Source organism: Ammospiza caudacuta, chromosome 24 (genome assembly GCF_027887145.1).
Source record: "Ammospiza caudacuta isolate bAmmCau1 chromosome 24, bAmmCau1.pri, whole genome shotgun sequence".
Lineage (NCBI taxonomy): Eukaryota > Metazoa > Chordata > Aves > Passeriformes > Passerellidae > Ammospiza > Ammospiza caudacuta.
This window is the reverse complement of record NC_080616.1, coordinates 4,772,436-4,795,569: the sequence shown is the minus strand read 5'-3', so window position 1 is coordinate 4,795,569 and position 23,134 is coordinate 4,772,436. Positions and strand designations below refer to the sequence as shown.

The 23,134-nt window shown below is 51.7% G+C and overlaps 1 protein-coding gene across 1 annotated transcript in view; it reads left to right on the top strand.

Annotated features, from left to right (window-relative positions):
* Positions 1-456: 456 nt before the first annotated feature.
* Positions 457-23,134, top strand: part of MAPKAPK2 (MAPK activated protein kinase 2) — a 40,780-nt gene continuing 18,102 nt past the window's right edge. Inside the window, exon 1 of the mRNA XM_058819343.1 lies at positions 457-909. Within this exon, the coding sequence (XP_058675326.1) occupies positions 658-909 (252 nt within the window). The 5' untranslated portion in view covers positions 457-657. The remainder of the gene's footprint in view (positions 910-23,134) is intronic.

The following is a 23,134-nucleotide window of genomic DNA, read 5'->3' as shown; positions in this document are numbered from 1 at the left end:
CGCGACCTGTTGCCACCGCACCGCCGGCTCCAGGGCACCGGGGACACCGGGGGTGGCGGGGCCGGGGGTCTCCGGTACCCCTGGGTGACCAACATCCCTCCGGCTCCCCTCGGGGAGCGGCGGGACCGGGGCTCTCCGGTACCCCTGGGTGACCCACCGGGGCTCTCCGGTACCCCTGTGGGACCAGGCCCCCCGGCTCCCCTCAGGCAGCGGCGGGACCGAAACTCTCCGGTACCCCTGGGTGACCAATCCCCGCCGGTACCCTTGGGGGACCCACTGAGGGTCTCCGGTACCCCTGTGGCACCAAGCCCCCCGGCTCCCCTCAGGCAGCGGCGGGGCCGGTCCGGCGGGCGCAGGCTCAGCCCCGGGGCCGCCCCGCCCCGTCCCTCCCCCGGCGGCGGCCGGGGCGCTGACATCAGAGCCGGCCCGGCGGGAGGAGGAGGACGAGGAGGAGGAGCCGCCGCCGCACCGGAGCCATCGCTCTTGTCGGGGCCGGGGCGCACCGGCGGGGGGCGGCGGCGGCGGCGCTGCTGCTTCACCCCCCGCACCCCCGGCCCATCCCGCACGGCCCGCGGGGCTCCTCCGCCTTCCCTCCCGCTCGGTGGAGCCTTCCCGGAGCCCTCGCCGAGCCCGCCCGGAGCCCGCCCGGTGCCCGCCATGCTCTCCGGGGCGCCGCCGCCGCCCGCCGGCTTTCCCAGCCCGGCCCCGCCGCCTCAGCCGCCGCCGCCGCCGCCGCCCGCCGCTCCCCCTCACGGGCCGCCGCCGTTCCCGGGCAAGGGCGGCCTGCAGATCCGGAAGAATGCCATCACGGACGACTACAAGGTCACCACGCAAGTGCTGGGGCTCGGCATCAACGGGAAAGTTTTGGAGATCTTCAGTAAGAAGAGCGGCGAGAAGTTCGCGCTCAAGGTGCGCGGGGAGCGGGCCCCGGGAGCGGCGCCGGGGGGGACGCGGGGCCGGCGCGGGCGCTCGGCCGGGAGGGGCCGGGCAGGGCAGCGGCGCTGTGACAGTGATGGAAGGTGGCTGCTGCCGGGCCAAGGGGGTCCCGCCGGGGCCATGGGCGGCAGCGGGGCCGCCCGGACAATGAGCTGCCGCCCGCCCCTCCGGCCGCGCTTTAATCTCGGGTTTTTTCCCCCCTCTTTACGAGCAGCGAGACGCGGCTTTGCTGCTTTGTAGCTGGAAATGACATCTTGGTAGCCCGAAGGGGGTTTGAAGGGGGGTAGGAATGGAGAGGAGACGTAGCCTGGCTGGGATCCCCCCAAGGGGATGCGCATCTTGGGGTGCATCCCCGAGGTAGGGGACACCGAGGAACGTGGGGTTCCCTCCGTGCTGTGTGCTGTGAGCACCCCACACTCGCTGTCCCGTTCCGTGTCCCCTCCCGGCTCTAACACCGAGCTGCTGCTGTGCCCCGCTTCCCACCGGCGATATTTCAGCGTTACGATGTTACCCCTTGTCCCTAACTTGCTTCTCTTTGGCAGGCGTGGATAAACAGTGGCTGCAAGGTGTGTTAGAGCCCGCTCGAGGTGATGGGGACCTTCTCCTTGTTTTAAAACGAGGTTTTTGGGCAAGGAGGGGAGCGTGACCCCCTGCCAGGCAGGCTTGGGGAAGTTTGGATGGCTCCTGGCACGCCGGGTGAGGCAGGAGCAAGGCTGGCTGCTGGTGGGAGCGCCGTGTTCTCCAGCATCCGTGCAATTTGCGCCCACACATGAGCTGTTCCAATCCTTGGCGTTACCCCGAGAGCTGGGAAGGCTGAAAACACCCCACCTAAACCCATAACCCTCTCTTAAATCTCTAACTCCCACCTAAATCCATAACCCCGCTTCTTTTGTGTTTATAGAGTTGCCCGTTTGTTGGTGTTTGGGGATTCTAACATGAGTGGGGGAACAAAGGTGGAGCTTTGGGGGTACAAGTCGTGCTGCAGAGGTTGTGGGGTGGGCGAGGTATAGTGCTGAATATCTGTGGTTAAGGAATTAGGGTCAGTTAGGTGATAGAAGTTTGGATTTTCCTTCAGAAATGCCAGAGACATTGCTCATGAGCTGCCCCTGTGTTGTACTCCGGGGTGACATTGTGTTGTCATCTCATTGGGTTGAAAATTAGCGAAATCCTCTCCTGTTTTGACAGACGGGCTCCTCCTCGCCTCTGAAGTTGAGTCACATATTTAAAGCACAGATCCCAGCACTTCCCTCTCACAGCCCTGAAAGAGGAAGGATGGAGGAGGAGGAGGAGGCCAGAGCTTCCTCTGCCCGCCCTGCCTGGGGCACGGGACTGGTGCTGTCACCCTGCTTGTGCCACAGCGAGGGTTCAGGGTTGGTGGCACGTGTCACATGGGTCCCTTGGCTTGTTGAGAACCTCCTGAAGTGCAGGGCTGGGCTGTAGGAGGGTGACACGGTGTGGCTCATGCAGGGTGAGGAATATTCGACACTCAATCTCCTGTAGGAAAAGGGATTGTCTTGCCTGTCCCCTGTCCTGGCCTCTCCTGGCGTCCCTGACAGGGAGGGACAAGTTCAGCTGAGTGGTTGGACGTGGACCTGGCTTCTCAAAGAGCAGCACAGCTGCTACTGTAAGTGATTCCCTCCAGCACCTTCCAGACTGCTGCGCTGGAGTTTGGGCTCTGGGACGGACCCAGGGGTGCTCATCCTGCCCTCATGATGTGAGCTACCCTGGTTTGCTCCATTTGGACATTTGGGCTGAGCTGCAGAGCCCAAACCTGGCTTAGTCCACTGGGGTATTTGGGCTGAGCTGCAGAGCCCAAACCTGGCTTGTTCCATTTGGATGTTTGAGCTGAGCTGCAGAGCCCAAACTTGGTGTGGGTGACTGCCCCAGACATGATGTGTGCTGACTTCATCCCCTCCTCAGTACACAGCCGGGCTGACGTCTCTGCTAGAGACCTGTGGGGAGGTATTTGGGTCCAAATTACTCATGGGCTGCAGCAGAGTGGAAAGATGACCTAAAGCAGGATCCACAGAAGTGATTGCATCGAGTTGTCATGTTTCAGATGATGCTTAAAAGAATCCTGATGGCCCATGGCCAGGAGCCACAGCTGAAATCTGTCTGCTGCCTGCTTTGGTTGTGCAGTGAACCTTTCCATTTGGAGTGTCATTCTTTAGGTTTCCTGTTCCAAAATCTTGTATAACAATGCAATCCTTCACTGGAGGATGAGACAGAGTTGTGTCCCTCCTTGGTGTTTTCTGGTCATGTTGTGCTTCCTCTTGGGTCACCAGCCACTGTTGTGTTGTTGAAGCTCTTCCTCCCAAACCAAGAGCTGGTTTTGGTAAGGGTTTTGCTGAGAATCACTTTGCTGAAGAGAACTTTTCAGTGCTCCAGGAGAGTTTGAGCTTGGGGAAAGTGTTCCAGCAGCAGTGAAAACATAAGGGCCAATTTTCTTCTCCTTGCAGAGCAACAGTCCATGGCAGAGACACATCATTAAATAAAACACTGCTGTGTGAGAGTTAATGCATGGTAGTTCTGCTTGCTGTGTAGCACCTGGGTGAAAACAAGAGATTCCTCTGCTTTTCTTACAGATTCTTGTTCCTCTTTCTGTTTCCCACCTCCAATTTTATTGTGTTTTTTGGTACCTGAAGCATGGCATCTCTGAATATCCAGTGTGGAGCAGCCAGGGATGGTCCCAGTGCCCTGCCCCTGTTTGAAGCAGGATGATCTGCTGCAGGCTGGGAACAGAGAGGTGATGAATGGAGTGAAAACAAGAGATTCCTCTACTTTTCTTATAGATTCTTGTTCATGTTTTTGTTTCCCACCTCCAATTTTATTGTGTTTTTTTGGTACCTGAAGTGTGGCATCCCTGAATTATCCAGTGTGGAGCAGCCAGGGATGGTCCCAGTGCCCTGCCCCTGTTTGAAGCAGGATGATCTGCTGCAGGCTGGGAACAGAAAGCCTGGGGAGAGGTGATGAATGGAGCTGAAATGCTTGGTTCCTTACCCCTTTCTTCCTTGTGCCTTGCTGTGATTTATTAGCAGGCAAAATTAGGCTTGTAATTTCTGTGGAGGCTGCTGTATGTAGGTCACTGCTGGCCTGGCTTGGCAGGGTTGGCTGTGGTCAGGCTGCAGTGGTGGGGCTGGGAGTGAGGGCTCTTTGCCTGCTGCAAATTCCACTTTTAAGACTAATCTTTGGGCTGGCTGCCTTAATTCCAGGAGGAAATGGCAGCTGAGCCAGGCTGGAGAGTGGGGACTGGTGTTTCAGGTGATGAGTTTTTGGAGTTTTTCTCTGTTTGTGGAGCAGGTTTTCTTTAAAATAAATGAACAAACCTCACTGCTGGCTTCACCTTCAAAGCAGGAGATTCTCACCTTTGGACTCTGGTGAGCTTTGGAAGGGCTGGAGGAGCTCAGGGCTAGTGGATTTTTTTTTTCTGCAGCATCCTCGGTGCTTTGGGGCGTGTTTGCGAAACTCTGCCTCGCTCTTGGCCTCATCTGATAACCCATGAGTGATGGTTCCCTTGATGGAGAAGGAGGAAGGAGGATGGTGCTTGTGGTTTGCTGTTCTGGGAAGTGCCTGGTGTGGAATTAGGGCAGGCAGCTCGGAGCTGGTGGCTGAGTGAGTTTGTGCAGCCAGAGCACCCCGTGTCCCCCCAAAAATCCATCAGGGAAAACACCCCTGAAGTGAGGGAGTAATGAGACCCTGGGCTCGTGCTCATGGCAAACAGCTTGCTGTTCTTCTGTCCCTCTCTCAGTGATGTTTTTTTAATTAGCTGTGCCATGTATTTTATATAATCAGAAATGTCTTCGCTGCGGCCTTCTGTGCGAGACGTGGTTGAAAAGCTCTGGAAACTGCAGTGACATCACTGGGACTTTTCCAAAGCTGTGGTTTATTATCTCATTGACCAAAGGAGTCCACTGACTTGGGGTTGGAGTTTGTTTAAACCATTTAGGATTTGCCATAATCTCTGTTAAACACTTCGCATGTTCTGGGCAGTCAGAGCCGGGGCCGTGATGGGCTGATAAGGAGCAGGGGTTTTCTCTTTGGTACGTGCTCAGGAAGTGGTGGGGCTCTTCCTCTCATTAATGATCTAATGCCATCAGCCATGGCGCTTGCAAAAGACGTTTCCCATGTTTTCAGGGGCGGGGAACTGAGGTGCAGTGATTTACTGAAGGTCAGAGGCGGCACCAGGCTGAGGAGCTGAGCTGGATGAGAGCACAGCCCCTGCATGTGTGATTTAATAGCCAAACACCACCAGGTAAAACCATGATTTTGCCATTCACACTGAGCCCTGCTGGCCTCTGGCAAGATTAGTGCTGGCTGTGCCATCAGTTCCACACACAGAGCAGGAAAACCTCAGTTACAGGGCAGTGCTGGTTATGGGGCTGTGGAGGTGATGGCTGTGCCTTGAGCAGTGAGTGATGCAGGGCAGAGGCTCTGGAACAACCAAAACAATGTGTAAATAATAACTGAAATAATACTGAAGTAATACTACATTAATAACAGAAATAACTGAATTAATACTGAAATAACACTAAATTAATAACTGAATTAATAACTGAAATAATAGTGAAATAATACTGAAATAATTCTGAAATAATCCATGAAATAATCCATGAAATAATACGTGAAATAATACATGGAATAATACATGGAATGATACAGGAATAATACATGGAATAATACATAGAATAATGCAGGAATAATGCAGGAATAATGCAGGAATGATGCAGGAATAATAAATGGAAAAATAAATGGAATAATAAATGGAATAATAAGTGAAGTTTGCAGCCTGAGAGCCAGGTCTCCTGGCACGTTTGGTGGGCACAGGAGATGAAAACTCCCAGAAGGTTCCAGCTGAGGAAGCCTGAAGGATGGAGTTGGTGACTCCTCTCCTCACAGACAGCTCTGGGGTGTGCTGTGCTGTCTGAGGAGATGGAGGAGCTCTTGTGGGCTGCAGGGTGGTGCAGGTACGTGGGAGGCATCCAGAGGAGTGGCCGTAGGAGCAGCATCTCTCCAGCTTTATGATCTGCCATCTCCTCAGCCTTCCAGCTGGCCTCCTGTGCCCCACACCAGCGTGCTTGGCTCTTTTCAGACCATCCTTTCACTGAAGCTTTGCTGTCTCTGAGGAGCTGAGAGGGAAGAGCCCCGTTCCTTCAGAAAGCTTTGCTGCCTCTCCAGCCTCCCGACCTGCACAGGGCCCTGGCTGCACACCCAGGCTCCTCTCCAAGCACAACTGGCCCCGCTCGTCTGGCCTCAAGTTGCAGCATTCAGGCAGCATGACCTCACCTCCTGGTTTCTAAGAATAACGTGCTGCCTCCCCTGTGCCTCCCCTGTGCCTCCCCTGGCTGTGCTGGGGCTGCCTGCGGGGCCAGGGTGCCTGCCACAGCCTGGCATGGGCCAGCGCCAGGGCTCTGCCTTGTGCCAGCTATCCCTGTGCCCACCCTGTGCCCACCCCGGACCTGCTCCATGGCTCTGGCTTGTGCCAGGTGTTTCAGGTAGCCCTGTGCCCACTCCATGGCTCTGGTTTGTCCCAGGTAGCCCCGTGCCCACCCCAGGGCTCTGATTTGTGTCAGGTGTCCCAGGTTGCCCCGTGCCCACCCCAGACCAGCTCCATGGCTCTGGCTTGTGCCAGGTGTCCCAGGTAGCCATGTGCCCACTCTGTGCCTGCTCCAGGCTCTGCCTTGTGCCAGGTGTCCCAGGTAATCCCATGCTCACCCCAGACCTGCTCCATGGATCTGAGTGGTGCCAGGTGTCCCAGGTAGCCCTGTTCCCACCCTGTGCCCATTCCATGGCTCTGGCCTGTGCCAGATGTCCCAGATAGCTTTGTGCCCACCCCAGGCCTGCTCCATGGATCTGAGTGGTACCAGGTGTCTCAGATATCCCTGTGCCCACCCCATGGCTCTGGCTTGTGCCAGGTGTCCCAGGGACTCCCCTGCCCACCCTAGGTCATGTCCATGGATCTGCCTTGTGCCAGGTGTAACAGGTATCCCTGTGCCTGCTCCAGGCTCTGGTTTGTGCCAGGTGTCCCAGGTATCCCTGTGCCCATCCCAGGGCTCTGGCCTGTGCCAGGTGTCCCAGGTAATCCCATGCCCATCCCAGGCCAGCTCCAGGGCTCTGGCTTGTGCCAGGTATCCCAGGTGTCCCTGTGCCCATCCCAGGGCTCTGGCTTGTGCCAGGTGTCCCAGGTTGCTCACCCCAGGCTGCCCAGATCCTCTGTGGGCTCCACAGGTGAGGAGCAGCTGGGGAGGCTCTTCAGCACCTGGCTGATCTTTCAGGGCAATTTTGGAGGAGGCAGAGTTTGAAGCAGGACCAGGGTGATCCCTCCACCAGCTGCAGAGGCTGGCATGGCAATGCAGCTTGGCCTCACCACTCCCCAAAAACCAGTTTGGAGCCTGGGCAGCCACACTGAGTCAGCAGCGTGGTCATCTCTGGGGTGACAGTGTGGGATTTAACATCACCCTGGGGTCTGTGTCCTGTGTGGTGCTCACAGGGGTCCCAGGATGAGGAACTGACTCCATGTTTCAGAAGGCTGATTTATTATTTTACGATATATATTACTTTAAAACTATACTGAAAGAATAGAAGAAAGGATTTCATCAGAAGGCTGGCTAAGAATAGAATAGAAAGGAATGATAACAAAGGTTTGTGGCTCGGCTCTCTGTCCGAGCCAGCTGACTGTGATTGGCCATTCATTAGAAACAACCCCATGAGACCAATCCCTGTTGCACCTGTTGCATTCCACAGCGGCAGATAACCATTGTTTACATTTTGTTCCTGAGGCGCCTCAGCTTCTCAGGAGGAAAAATCCCAAGAAAAGGATTTTCCATACAAGATGTCTGTCACAGTGTCCCACTGAAGGTGGGTCCCACCCTCACTGCTGCAAGGTGAAAAGAACCAGCCAGGTTTGGTGGGAGGTGTCCCTGCCCACCTGAGGGGGTTGGAAGGAGATGACCCTCAAGGTCCCTTCCTACCAAACCATTTTGTGGCTCTCTTGCTGTCTGAAAATATGATATATAAAATAACTTTTTCTTTCAGCTCTGGCTAGAACAAGGGCTGTGTGTGTTTCTGGTGCCTTGGGGCTCATTTTGGGGAGAGCTCTTAGCTCTGTGCCCATTCCCCAAAGGAAATGGATGGGGAGCAGAATGCAGGGGCTGGAGCAAGAGTAGGTCTGAATGCAGAGAGCTTTAACAGCCTTTTAAACTGTTCTGCCTTTGTACCCCGTGGCTGAGTCATTTCAAAGATTTCAGCCTTTTAAGATCCTACCAATTTGAGGTGGGGATTACAGAGGCTGGCAGGTTTAATGGCTGCATTAACTCACTGCTCCTCTGTGCCCTGGGGAGGGGACTGAGGCACCCAGTCCCTGAGTGCTGCTCGACCTGAGATGACCTGAAATGAAAAGTTTTGCTGGAGGTGCTGTGAGGCACAAAAATGTCACGTGGAGAGCATCACTGGGAGGGGGACACAGGATCTGCTCTGAGAGCTCCCCTGTGGCTGCATCTTCACTCTGGTGCTGCTGAGGAGGATTAACAGAATTCACAGAATCACTGGGTTGGAAGAGAACTTCAGGGTCATTGATTCCAACCCAGGTCCAACACCTCAACTCAACCCTGGCACCCAGTGCCACATCCAGGCTTTGTTAAACACCCCCAGGGATGGGGACTCCACCACCTCCCCGGGCAGAACATTCCAGAAGTTTTATCACCCTTTCTGTAAAAAGCTTTTCCCTGCTGTCCAACCTGCATATCCCTTGAGGCTGTGTGCTCTGGCTGTGTCAGTCCCTGCAGACAGAGCCCAGCCCCAGCTGAGCACGGGCACCTTTCAGGAGCTGCACAGTGATGGGGGCAGCCCTGAGTCTCCTTTTCTCCAGGCTGAGCACCCCCAGCTCCCTCAGGGCTCCTCGTAGGGTTTGTGTTCCAAACCCCTCATGATGGGGAGCAGAATCCTGGAGATTGTTACTCCTGTGGTGTATTCCAATTATTGTTAATATTAATTGCCTTTACCTTACTATATGATTTATCATACGATATATTATATTATATTATATTATATTATATTATATTATATTATATTATATTATATTATATTATATTATATTATATTATATTATATTATATTATATTTACATTATATAATATGTAATATACAATATATAATATATATTATATATAACATACTATATATATCATGTCATATATAATATCATATATAATATCATATATTACATTATAGTATATTATATTAATTATATTACATTAATTATGTTTTATTAATTATATATATATAGTATAATATAGTATAATATAATATTATATTATATTATATTATGTTATATTATATTATATTATATTATATTATATTATATTATATTATATTATATTATATTATATTTTTATTATATTCTATGATATAATATATGATATATGATATGATATGATATTTTATATTATATTATATTTTATATTGTATTATATTTCATATTATATTACATACACGATTAAATATTATTTATTAATATTATTATATAATATTAATAATGCTGATATTAATAATTGTTAGTAATAATAATAATAATAATAATAATAATAATAATAATAATAATAATAGTAATAAAATAATGATGCTGATGATGCTGCCTCCACCTGTAGTGACAGGACAGGATGGTGGCATCTCCTTGTGGCTAAGGGCCTTCCCTCAGTGCAGTGCCAAGGTGCCCTGTGCCATGGGGAGGGCAGGTGAGCTCTGTGGCCCAGGGTTGTGCAGCTGGCACAGCCTGGGCTGTCATGTGTAATGAGATTATTCAGGCCCTTGGCGTCAGGGCCGCACGTGGTTCCTGCCCTGCGAGCTGCAGCCTAAACCAGAGATAAAGTCCAAAATCCAAACCCAGATCTGAATGTTCCTGGGGCTCCCAGCCAGGCTGGGGCTTTGCTGCTCTGCTCTTGGTGTCCTTATCCGGTTTGGCCTGGGTTGGGGATCAGGGGAGCCATGGATTCATTTCCTTTGTCATATAATTAAATTTGCTGCTTTGTGCCCTTGGCTGCAGGTGGATGCCTGCTTTGAACTCAAAAAACTCCAGATCTGCTGGCCCCAGAATTTGGGGGTCAGGCAGGTTTGGGGTCTTTGTGTGCCTCACACTAAACCTGTGTCACAGCAGGCAGAGTAGATCCTGTGTCCCCTTCCCAGTGATGCTTTGGGATTTCTGTGGTTGGGATGACCCCCAGGTATTAGAAAATCTTTTTTTCCCAGCCCTGCGACTGAAGAAGAAGTCGAGATTTGTCGGTTCTGCTTTTCAAGGTTGTTTATTTTTTCTTATCTATGAAATTCTTTCTCTGACCTGCTGAGATCTGTCTGGCAGGTCGTGTTGTGGCACAGTGACCGCCCTTGGAGTGATGTTAACTTTTTATACTAAGATCTATGTGTACTTTATTTACAATAATTTTCCAATCCCTATCACTTATGTTAGACAGTCTGTCTCTACTCTAAACCAATCCAAAAGTGTCACCATCACAGCAGAAGATAGAGGACAAGAAGGAGAAGTAGAAAGACAGAACACACCCCGATTCCTCCATTTTGCCTCTTGAACCCCCATTCTAAAAACCCCAAAATTCTACTTTTTCACCCTGTGATAAATTCACTATCATTCTACTCAAACTCTTGTGACTTGTAACTCCTTACACAGAGTTGGTAATTGTTTCCATGGGTTAAAATCAAAGGCACAGATGTTTTTGACTCTGTGCCAAGGTCTCTGAGCCCCCTGCCAGGGTCTTGAGTCCTCCAGGGCAGCCAGAGCAATGTCCTGGGTTCCAACAGAATCCTGGCTATCTCCATGGGGCTGGGGCTAAAGCAGATGCAATCAGCTCCAAACAAACCCTAAAGTATGTGTGTTATGCTCAGCTTAGTCTAACAAGAGCAGTAAATAAAACCAGGAGCAGGGGAGGTGTGTGGTAGCAGGGATGGTTTTGAATTCCAGCAGCAATGAGCCTGATGGCATCTCCCAGCTCAGTGTTAGGAACAGCTCAAATTTTCTATTCTATTCTATTCTATTCTATTCTATTCTATTCTATTCTATTCTATTCTATTCTATTCTATTCTCCCCCAGGGATGGTGACTCCACCACCTCCCTGGGCAGAACATTCCAGAACTTTGTCACCCTTTCTGTAAAAACTTTTCCCTGCTATCCAGCCTGTATTTCCCTTGGTGCAGCTGGAGGTTGTGTGCTCTGGCTGTGTCAGTTCCTGCAGACAGAGCCCAGCCCCAGCTGAGCACGGGCACCTTTCAGGAGCTGCACAGTGATGGGGGCACCCCTGAGTCTCCTTTTCTCCAGGCTGAGCACCCCCAGCTCCCTCAGGGCTTCCTCACAGGGTTTGTGTTCCAAACCCCTCATGATGTGGAGCAGAATCCTGGAGTTTGTTACTCCTGTGGTGTATTCCAATTATTCTATTCTATTCTATTCTATTCTATTCTATTCTATTCTATTCTATTCTATCCCATTCCATTCCTTTCCCATCCAGGGATGGTGACTCCACCACCTCCCTGGGCAGAACATTCCAGAACTTTATCACTCTTTCTGAAAAAAACTTTTCCCTGATATCCAACCTAAATTTGGATCTCCAGCCTAAACCAATCTCAGACCCTCATGATGGGGAGCAGAAGCCTGGAGTTTGTTACTCCTGTGGTGTATTCCAACTATTCTATTTCTATTTCTATTTCTATTCTATTCTATTCTATTCTATTCTATTCTATTCTATTCTATTCTATTCTATTCTATTCTATTCTATTCTATTCTATTCTATTCTATCCTATCCTATCCTATCCTATCCTATCCTATCCTATCCATACCTATCCTATCCATTCCTATTCCTATTCCTATTCCTATTCCTATTCCTATTCCTATTCCTATTCCTATTCCTATTCCTATTCCTATTCCTATTCCTATTCCTATTCCTACTCCTATTCCATTTAGTGACCAGACCACTGTGGGTGTCACTGAGCTGTCACCACAGCTCTGTCACTCACTGTGGCTCCCAGAGCCGGGCTGAAGGAGCCTCTGTCACCTGTGGCAGCCTCCTGCTGTCCCCTGGGGCTCTGTGTGACTCTCTCTTCCTCCTGGGCCTTTCCCAGCCTCTCTGTGCTGATCCTGGGCAGATTTGCTGCAGGAGCCCCGGGCAGGGCAGGCGGTTCTTGCGCAAGAGGCTCTGGGGAGGGAGGGTTTGCCAGGAAGTTTAAGCTCGGGTTATCTCCTGGAAGGCATCAGAGCTGGGAATTTGGCATTTTGGGCTGGTTCCCTCCCGTGCCTGGGGCAGAGCAGTGCTGGCACGGGGACAGGGCTGTTTGGGGAGCCTGGAGGTGTTCAGCCCTTGCTGGGCATCTTCCCAGGCTCCTGGAGACAACATCTGCCCCTTGCTGGCCCTGGAGCTTGGAGGAGCCTTGGGAAGCCTTTTGTTTTTGTCCTCAGTGTTTGCCCTGCTGCTGGTGTGAGGGGCTGCGCAGCCCCACGCTGACATCTCCTTTCCATCCCATCCCACCCTGCTTGTTCCACCTCAGAGCTCACACTCCCAATCTCTTGTCACAGACATCTTTTATGGAAAATCCTCTTAAGATTTTTCCTCCTGAGAAGCTGAGAAGTCTCAAGAACAAAATGTAAACAATGGTTATCTGCTGCTGTGGAATGCAACAGGTGCATCTGGGATTGGCCCATGTTGGATGTTTCTAATTAATGGCCAATCACAGTCAGCTGGCTCAGACTCTGTCCGAGCCACAAACTTTTGTTATCATTCTTTCCTATTCTATTATTAGCCAGCCTTCTGATGAAATCCTTTCTTCTATTCTTTTAGTATAGTTTTAATGTAATATATATCATAAAATAATAAATCAGCCTTCTGAAACATGGAGTCAGATCCTCGTCTCTTCCCTCATCCTGGGACCCCTGCAAACACCATCACAATCTCTTGTGGTGAGGAGGAGTTGTAAAGAACAGCTCTGCCAGGACCTGAGATGTCCCCTGGGTGCTGGGATTCACTCCCTGGGAGTTTTCGGAAGTGTCCTGGTGCTCCCAGCTGCTTGTTGCTGGAGGAGACAGCCAGTGATGCTGGGCTGATGAAAGCTGGGTGAGGAAGATGATGAGGAGGTTCCGAATGGGTTAAAATAGGTTGGGTGCCACTGAGCAGCAGTTTGGGCTGGGTGAGAGCCAGAGCTGCTTTTTCCTGGAAGCTGTGGAGCAGCCCTGAGGTTCTGGCACTGCCAGATTCTGGGAGATGATGTTGGAGTGCCTCAGGGCAGTGCTTTGGGGTGATATTCCCACTTCTGGAGGAGCTGCAGGTCAGGCATGGCCCCAGAGGATTTAGGAAGCTCAGGGATCCCTTTAGCTCAGTTTTGCCAGGCTCTGGCAGCAAGGGCAGCGTGTTCTTAGCAGGTCAGGCACCTCTGGCTTTAACCAAAACGTTCCTCTCAGGTTTCCTTCTCCTCAAAAACTGCCCTGAAACAACCAAATGTCACTGCAGCAGGGCTGGCTGGGCCATGGTGCTGATGCTTGGAGGGTTTTAGTGACTGAACTGCTGACAGTACTGGATCTTGTACCCACATTGAGTGTAGCCACGGAGAAAGAATTCACAGAATCACAGGGATGGAAGAGACCTTCAAGATCATTAAATCCAACCCAGGTCCTGCACCTCAACTCACCCCTGGCACCCAGTGCCACATCCAGGCTGTTTTAAACACATCCAAGCTCAGATAATGCTGGCTGGGGAACACAGAATCACAGAACCACCAGGTTGGAAGAGACCTTTAAGATCGGATCCAACCCAGCCCCAACTCCTCAACTAAACCCTGGCTTGTTTTAAACACACCCAGGGATGGTGACCCCACCACCTCCCCAGTCCCTGGGAATTCCCAAAATTCCCCCAAATTCACAGAATCACAGAATCACTGGGTTGGAAGAGACCTTCAAGATCATCTGAGTCCAACCCAGGTCCAACCCCTCAGCTCACCCCTGGCACCCAGTGCCACATCCAGGCTTTGTTAAACACCCCCAGGGATGGGGACTCCACCACCTCCCCTGGCAGAACATTCCAGAACTTTATTGTCAGATTATGCTCTTTTCTGACCCACAGATGGGGCAACTGAGAGCCATTTTAAAAACTTTTATTCTATTTTCAGTCTCATGTGAAGGGCGAGACAACGCAGATGTTATAATTCACACCATCACAATCAGAAGTTAACTATTTCTTAATTACAATTCATTATAAGTGTTTCTTGGCCTATCAGCTTTTGCCACACTATGCTGTAAATGCCTCATTCTCTACAAATTCATTTCCCACACTGTGTCACTCTTTCAGGAAAAAGCTTTTCCCTGCTATCCAACCTGTATTTCCCTTGAGGCTGTGTGCTCTGGCTGTGTCAGTCCCTGCAGACAGAGCCCAGCCCCAGCTGAGCACGGGCACCTTGCCCTGTGTGAGAGATGGGGCAGTGCAGTGTGGGTGCCCTTCACAGGGGCTCTTCAAGGCTTCATTTCCCTCTGAAATGAGTCTCTGCTGCCTCAGGGTGCTGCTGCAGGCTCTGTGGGGCAGTGCCAGCCCTGTGCCAGCCCTGTGCCAGCCCTGTGCCCCAGGCAGGGGCTGCCCAGCCTGGGGTGGGTGGCACAGCCACACAAAGGCTGCCCTGTCTGCTCTTTGGCTTCCCCCAGCCATGAGCTCTTGTGGTGAATAAGTGGGATTGAAAAAGCTTAAATTCACACAAAGCAGGGCCCAGGAGCCCTGGGCTGACCCCAAGGGAGCAGCTGCCCCCTGCTCACCCTGCCCTGGGGTCCTGGATAACGCTGCCCTGGGATTGAGGCTGGCTGAGGGGAGAGATTTCGTTTTAAAAGCTGGCTATGGGAATGCCCAAAGAGTCCAGGCTGTCTGCCAAGGGAGCAGCAGTAGCTGCAGGAGGAGATTTTTCTGTTGGTTTGTTTAAATATCCGTGCCTTTATCCTTTTATCCCGTCTTCCCTTTTAATCGAGCAGGCAAAACGAGTCCAAACCACTTCGCTGCCTGTGGGATTTGGGAGGAAATCAAGGAGCCTGCTGGTTAAACACTGTCAGGCAGTGGGGTGCTGAGCATCGTGGGAGGATCAGTGACTCTGTCCTGTAAGCTCCCCACACGTGGTTTTGCTGTACATTGAAAAAATAAGAGTACAGAACTGGCTCAGGTTTGATGGGGCTCTGAGCAGCCTGGTCTGGTGGAAGGTGTTTCTGTTCATGGCAGGAGCTGGAATGAGATGGTCTTTGGGGTTCCTTTTAACCCTAACCATGATTCAGTGACTTCTTTTAGGGTTCCTTTTAACCCAAACCACTCCATGGTTCACTGACACCTTTTAGGGTTCCTTTTAACCCAAAACATTCCTTGATTCAGTGACTCCTTTTAGGGTTCCTTTTAGGGTTCCTTTTAACCCAAACCATGATTTAGTGACTCCTTTTAGGGTTCCTTTTAACCCAAACCACTCCATGCTTCAGTAACTTCTTTTAGGGTTCCTTTTAGCCCAAACCATTCCTTGATTCAGTGACTCCTTTTAGGGTTCCTTTTAACCCAAACCACTCCATGATTCAGTGACTTCTTTTAGGGCTCTTTTTAACCCAAACCAAGATTCAGTGACTTCTTTTAGGGTTCCTTTTAGGGTTCCTTTTAACCCGAACCACTCCATAGTTCAGTGACTCCTTTTAGGGTTCCTTTTAACCCAAACCATGCTTCAGTGACTCCTTTTAGAGTTCCTTTTAACCCAAACCATGATTTAGTGATTTCTTTTAGGGTTCCTTTTAACCCAAACCATGATTCAGTGACTCCTTTTAGGGTTCCTTTTAGCCCAAACCACTCCATGCTTCAGTGACTCCTTGCTCTGCCTCGCGCCCACTCTTGGTACCACCAACAGGGGGGAAATTCCCCCTCTGGTATTTTTGGAAGTTCGTGCACTCTGCAGTGAGTTTTGCACCCTTGTTGGAGGTGTTTGGAGGTGATGGTGCTTTGAGGTGACCCTGCTGCTCCAGGCTCTGCCCCAGCCCCACCAAAGCTCCCCAGCCCTGGGGCCACACGGCTGCTGCCAACAGGTGCTGTGGAGGCTCCTGGGGCTGGAAAAGCCTCAGCAGGGAGCTGAGAATAGCCACTGTGTCCTGAGGGCTTTCATGTGGTGCCAGCAGGATGCACAGAAGGGCTTTTTTTTAAAAATAGAAACACAACTGTGTGTGTGTTCCTGCTGGCTGGAGGAGTCTCGGGGTGGCTGCTGGGTTGACAGGAGGCTCTCAGGTTTTTTGCATTGCTTCAGAGCTCAGGATTTCCCCTAAAATCCTGCCTGCTGCAGAAGTGCACAGCCTTAGGTAGTGCTGGGTCTCGAGTTTGGGGTGTTGCTTGGCCCTTCACCCACGTGGGTTGGTGACAAACGGGGGTTTCCACCAGCTCCTGCTGTACAAACAGCAGTGTGATGGGAGGAGGATGAGGAGGGAGCCCTGTGGGGCAGGGACAGCCTGGACACTGCACTGAGAGCTTTGGGGAGGTGGCAAAGGAGAGCCTGGTGAGGGATCTGTGTCTGGATCGTCCCCTCTTGTCCCTCTGTCCCCTCACTGCCATCCCCTCTCCTGACACACGTGGCTGCCCCTCTCCCTGCCTTGGGCATTGGGGCTGGTGGTGACAGAGGTTTGTGAGGGGAGGATGAGGAGGGAGGCTCATCAAAGCTCACTGAGAGCTCTGGGGAGATGCAAAGCAGAGGCTGGTGGGGGCTGTGTGTCCCTGACCAGCTCTGAATTGTCCCCTCTTGTCCCTCTGTCCCCTCACTGCCATCCCCTCTCTCCTGCTCCTCTCCCTGCCCTGGGCATCAAGGCTGGTGGTGACAGAGGTTTGTGAGGGGAGGAGGATGAGGAGGGAGGCCTGGAGACCTCACTGAGAGCTTTGGGGAGGTGGCAAAGGAGAGGCTGGTGGTGGCTGTGTGTCCCTTACCAACTCTGGATTGTCCCTCTGAGTTTTCACTGCCATCCCCTCTCCTGACACACGTGGCTGCTCCTCTCCCTGCTTTGGGCATCAGGGCTGGTGTGACAGAAGTTTGTGAGGGGAGGAGGATGAGGAGGGAGGCCTGGAGATTGCATGAGAGCTTTGGGGAGATGCAAAGGAGAGGCTGCTGGGGGCTGTGTGTTCCTGACCAGCTCTGGATTGTCCCCTGTTGTCCCTCTGCCTTTTCACTGCCATCCCCTCTCCTGACACACTGCCCCTCTCCCTGCCCTGGGCATTGGGTGGTGACAGAGGTTTGTGAGGGGAGGAGGAGGATGAGGAGGAGCAGGAGGAGGAAGAGGAGGAGGAGGAGGGCTGTTGGAGACCCCTGCCTCTCGGAGCACCTGCACACACAAAGCCCTGTTATGAAACCCCTGAGCTGCTCCTGGCCCAGCCTTTTGCTGCTCCCAGCAGCCTGGCAGCCTCCAGCTGGCACGGGCACGGTGCCTGCTGTGGGCTCAGCGTGGCTCCAGCCCCCCTGGCACTGCTGGGTGCTGCCAGGGTGGGATGCTCTGCTCTGCATCCCTGCTCTGACTGCCCTTATCTCAGCAAGGTGTTTGCTGTGCCCTGGTGCTGGCAGAGCCGTGGCAGGGGTGAAGCTGTGTTAAACAAACAGCTGGGGCAGATGGGCTGATGCAGAACGGGGCTGTCGTCACCCAGCCTGGCTGGTGCGTCAGTGAAACCCTGCTCAGGCTGGAGGAAACACATCCCAAGGCCATCCTGCTCCCAGTGCCACTTCAGGAGGGGCTGGCCTTGGTGCAGCTTTGTGTTTCAGCTTGGTTTTTTGCCTTTCTTTAAACACACATGTATTTATTTATGCTGCATGAAGATCTCTCGGGTTGCTGTTGATAATTGCTGCCCCGAGATGTGCAGGATGTCTCTGTTTAACTGAAGAACGAGTCTGGACTCTTCACTTTTCGGTCTTGAGGTTGTTTATTAATTCTTATCTATAAAATTTTCTTTCTGCCCAATCGAGGTCTGCTCAGCAGGGCAGCCAAAGGCACTCTGTGTGTTGTCCTTTTATACTACAAACTACATATAACATATTTACACTTAATTCCCAATACCTATCATGTATGTTAGACAGTGCACTTCTATTGTAAATGTAACATATTTATAATTACTTTCCAATACCCATCAGCTATGTTAGGCAGTGAGCTTCTATTCTAAATATACCATATTTACACTTAATTCCCAATACCTATCACCTATGTTAGACAGTGCACTTCTCCTCTAAACCAATCCCAAAGTGCCACCATCACTGCAGAAAATGGAGAACAAGAAGAAGAAGAAGAAAGGCTGGACACGCCCAAGTTCCTCCATCTTGTCCCCATAACCCCCATACCAAAAATCCTAAAATCGACATTTTCACCCTGTGATTATTTTATTATTACACCATTCAAACCTCTGTGACTTTCAGGTCCTCATACAAAGCTGGCAACTTGCTCCAGGGGTCAAAATCAAATCCCCAGGTGCTCTGGGCTGTGTGCCAGGGTCTCTGAGCCCCCTGAAGGGGTCCTGGGCAGCTCTGGACACCCAGAGGGATGCACTGAGCTCTGACAAAGATCTGTGTGGAAAGGCCTCAGGCAGGATCCCTGTTCTGGAGGGGTGGGTGGCAGCCTCATTTCTGTCCTGCCCATGGACTGACCCCTGAGAAATTTCATTTTTGGGCAGAGTTCAAGCCCAGGAGCTGCTGGGAAGCTGTGAGAGCTGTGGGGCTGCTGCTGGCAGGGCCTCATGGCTGCTGTGCTTGCAGGCGTGGTGGGTCTGGGCCTCTCCCCAAAATCACTGAAACCTTCAGGGAATGGGTGGACACATCCAAAAATAAAAGCAGTTCTGGGATGTAGGTGTGGAGCATCCAAAGCTGGCCCTGGGTGTTGCAGACATCTTTTACAGAAAATCCTCTCATTAGGATTTTTCCTCCTGAGAAGCTGAGAGGCCTCAGGAACAAAATGTAAACAATGGTTATCTGCTGCTGTGGAATGCAACAGGTGCATCTGGGATTGGTCTCATGTTGAATGTTTGTAATTTATAGCAAATCACAGCCCAGTTGGCACGGACAGAGAGCCGAGCCACAAACCTTTGTTCTCATTCTTTCCTATTCTATTCTTAGCCAGCCTTCTGATGAAATCCTTTCTTCTATTGTTTTAGTATAGTTTTAATGTAATATATATCATAAAATAATAAATCAAGCCTTCTGAAACACGGATTCAGATCCTCATCTCTTCCCTCATCCTAAAACCCCTGTGAACACGGTCACAGCTGGGATCAGAGGCAGCAGGAAGGTCAGGCAGGGTTGTCCCCAGGGTTGGTGGAACCAGAACCCAGAGAGATGCTCTGGGGTCCCTCTGACATGAGGGGAAGCCCTGGCTGTGGGTACAGGGAGGCAGCACCATGCAGTGCTGGTGATAAGGGTTTTTTTAGAAGCACAAAGGCCATAGGTCAGCCCTGAGTTAATGGTTTACATCAGTGTTTACTTCAGTGTTAATCACACCTGCAAATATCAACCACTTCCTATCATAAAAGCACATGTGTGCTTTTCCCTTCGTGCTGCTGGCAGCTGTGATAGCAAATCTGGCCAGGAGAGGAGGGGCTGACCCCAGCCCTCAGCCCTGCAGAGGGGGAAGGTGAAGGTGTTGAGTGTGGCTGGGAACATCTCTGCCCTTCCCATGGCTCCTTATTTCCCTTTCACTTTGTGCTGTGTGGATGGAAGGCCCTGGCAGAGGCAGAAGAGCTGTGTGGGATCAGGGGTTTGGTTTGCAGATCTGAGCATCCCTGCCCAGATTTGCTCCATCCATGGCTGGGATCAGGGGTTTGGTTTGCAGATCCCTGCCCAGATTTGCTCCATCCATGGCTGATCTGTGGCTTCTTCTGGCCACAAGGCAATGGGTCCCTTCCCTGCTCAAGCCCAGTGGTGGCTCCTGGTGGGCAGTGACATCTGGGATGTCTTTAGACAGGGATGGGAAGGTGAAGGTGTTGTGTGTGGCTGGGAACATCTCTGCCCTTCCCATGGCTCCTTATTTCCCTTTCACTTTGTGCTGTGTGGATGGAAGGCCCTGCAGAGCTGGTGGGATCAGGGGTTTAATTTGCAGATCTGAGCATCCCTGCCCTGATTCGCTCCATCCATTCAGAGCTGGGATCAGGGCTTTGGTTTGCAGATCCCTGCCCAGAATGGCTCCATCCATGGCTGGGATCAGGGGTTTGGTTTGCAGATCTGAGCATCCCTGCCCAGATTGGCTCCATCCATTCAGAGCTGGGATCAGGGGTTTGGTTTGCAGATCCCTGCCCAGATTGGCTCCATTCAGAGCTGGGATCAGGGGTTTGGTTTGCAGATCCCTGCCCAGATTGGCTCCATCCATGGCTGGGATCAAGGGTTTGGTTTGCAGATCCCTGCCCAGAATGGCTCCATCCATGGCTGGGCTGTGGCTCCTTCTGGCCCCAAGGCAATGGGTCCCTTCCCTGCTCAAGCCCAGGTGGGCAGTGACATCTGGGATGTCTTTAGACAGGGCTGGAGCATTTTGGCTGTCATGACCCCGTTTGTCCCTGTGGGGTTCCCGGGAGGTCCTGGCAGGGTGGTGGCTCTGTCACTCCAGCCAGATGTGGCACAGCAGGATGTGGCACCTCGTGGCCGTGGCTCGTGCCTGGGCTGCTGCTGCTCACCCAGAGCCTCCTGGGGAGATGAGCCTGGGGTGAGTCAGCCAAACCCAGCCCTGGCTGCTGCTGGGGGCTGGAAGGAAGAGGAGGCTCCCAAAACAAAAACATAGGAACTGAATAGGCCCCTAATTTTGTTTTTCTCAGAGAAATGAAGCCAACACTCTTTATTTGTCTCCTTTAAACACCAGCCCCAGCCTGTTGCTGGCTGTGAGTCAGCGGGGATGCTTCGTGCTGCTGCCTGGCTGCCATTTACCTGCTCTGACTTTTCCCTGGGAGTTTTACAGCCCCTTCCCACCCACCTCCATCTCCTCCAGCCTCATCCCCTCATCCCCATTCAGTGACTCCTTGCTCTGCCTTGAGCCCAGCCTTGGTAGCACCAACAGGGGTGAAATTTCCCCTCTGGTGTTTTTGGAAGTTTGTGCACTGCCCCAAAGCCTCCGCCACACTGAGACCCTTCCCTCAGCATCCAGGGTGCTGCTCCTGGATCCCCACTTGGACATTTCATCTCCAGGAACATTTCTGCTGCTGGGAAATGGGCTCTGCAGCACACGGGGGGCACGGGCCCCTGGCAGGTGGCTCTCATTTAAACCCAGGCCTCTCTTCTGCTGCCCTCCTTTGTGTGCCTCGAGAGGCTTTTGTTGCTGCCTGAAAAGGCTGAATGGCTGCTGCATCTGTCACCGAGGGACAGAAATGCTCAGCAGATGCCCCGGGCAGGGGGGGCTGTGGGGTGGGGGGTCCTGAGCGTCGCCCACCGGGCAGGAACCCCACAAACAGAGGAGCACAGGGGCTTGTGCAATGCTGGGGGGTGAGAGAGGCTCCTTGTGAAAGCAGCGTGTGTGTAAGAGCTGCTTCTGTGTGTGTGTGTAAGAGCTGCCTGTGTGTGTGTGTAAGATCTTCCTCTGTGTGTGTGTCTGTGTAAGAGCTGTCTCTGTCTCTGTGTGTGTGTGTGTGTGTGTGTGTGTGTGTGTAAGAGCTGCCTCTGTGTGTGTGTGTCTGTGTAAGAGCTGCCTCTGTGTGTGTAAGCACTGCCTCTGTGTGTAAGAGCTGCCTGTGTGTGTGTAAGCACTGCCTGTGTGTGTGTAAGAGCTGCCTCTGTGTGTGTGTGTGTGTGTGTCTGTGTGTCTGTGTGTGTGTGTCTCTGTGTGTGTGTGTGTGTGTGTGTGTCTGTGTGTGTGTGTGTGTCTCTGTGTGTGTGTGTGTGTGTCTGTGTGTGTATGTGTGTGTGTGTCTGTGTGTGTGTGTGTGTGTGTGTGTGTGTGTGTGTGTGTGTGTCTCTGTGTGTCTGTGTGTGTATATGTGTGTGTCTGTGTGTTTTTGTCAGCTCACCTCTGCTCAGCCTCGCTTGCCTCTCCTGTCTTGTTTCCAATATAAAAAATTCTCACTCTCTGGGATCCTTTCTCCAGCCTTTCCATTCTCCCCGAGGCGGGAGAACCTGGAGGATGGAGCCGATGGTGAGAGGAGAACTTGGAGGATGGAGCCAGTTGTGCTCCTCTGGGTCGTTTCCTCAGTATCCACCCAGCTCTGGTGGCACTGCCCCTTCCCTCTGTGTTGGGGAAGATGAGACAGGAAAGCCTTATAAATATGATTGCCTGGCAAAAGATTTTGAGAATATGGAAACTATAAGTGAGATTGAAATGAAAGCAAGCTTTGAGATCCCTCAGTTACTGAACAACTGGAAAACAATGGTGTGGCCAGACTGAAGGTGATCCCCTTTTGATGGAACAACACCCTCTGCTTGCAGACAGGCCCAAGGGTCAGAGCAGACCCTACAGCTTGGCAGAAGGGGCCCAAAGAGGAGTTTTTAGGGTTTAAAATGTAACACAGTGTGGTAATGTAGTGATTCTTATAGGCTGTATGAAATGCTATAGGATTTGTATCTTGGACTAGATTGGTTAGTGAGAATCAGAATATTCAGCACAGAAGAAGATTTATGGTATTGTAATGGGAACGTCACTCTCTTACCCTCTTATCCTCTCTTGTACTCTCTCATCCTCTTTACCACTCTCTTGTCTTCTTTCTCTTTACCTTTACTTCTCTCAGCCCTGCTCCAGCTGTGGCTGGCAGCTCCCAGCAGGGCCCTGAACCCAGGCCCTTTGCAATAATCCCCAAGTTCCAAGCCCAGAAGAAGATTTATTATATTGTAATGGGAACTTTGGTCTCTTACCCTTTTTACCTGGGCTGGCACGATGGGGCACGCTGTGGGCAGGATGCTGCAGGACCCGTGTGCTCCTCCTCTGGCCACATCACCTCTGCTCTCTGGCTTTCCCCAGGCAGAACAAACGTGAGGATGAGGTTTTCACCTCTTCTCTTGGGGTTCAGACTCTTTCTGTGGCTCTTGGGGCGTGGGCAGAGCAGAAATGAAGCCCAGCTTGGGAAAGTCCCATCACCAGGGCAGCAGGGCAGGTTGTGGTGGGTGGAAGCAGCGGGGATGGGGTTAATGTAAAGATTTATGTAAGAGCCACAGTGATGTGGGGGAGGCTTCCTGAGCTGCACCTTTAATTGTTACTGCCTTGTGGTTCAACCATGAATTTCCCTCTGTTTGG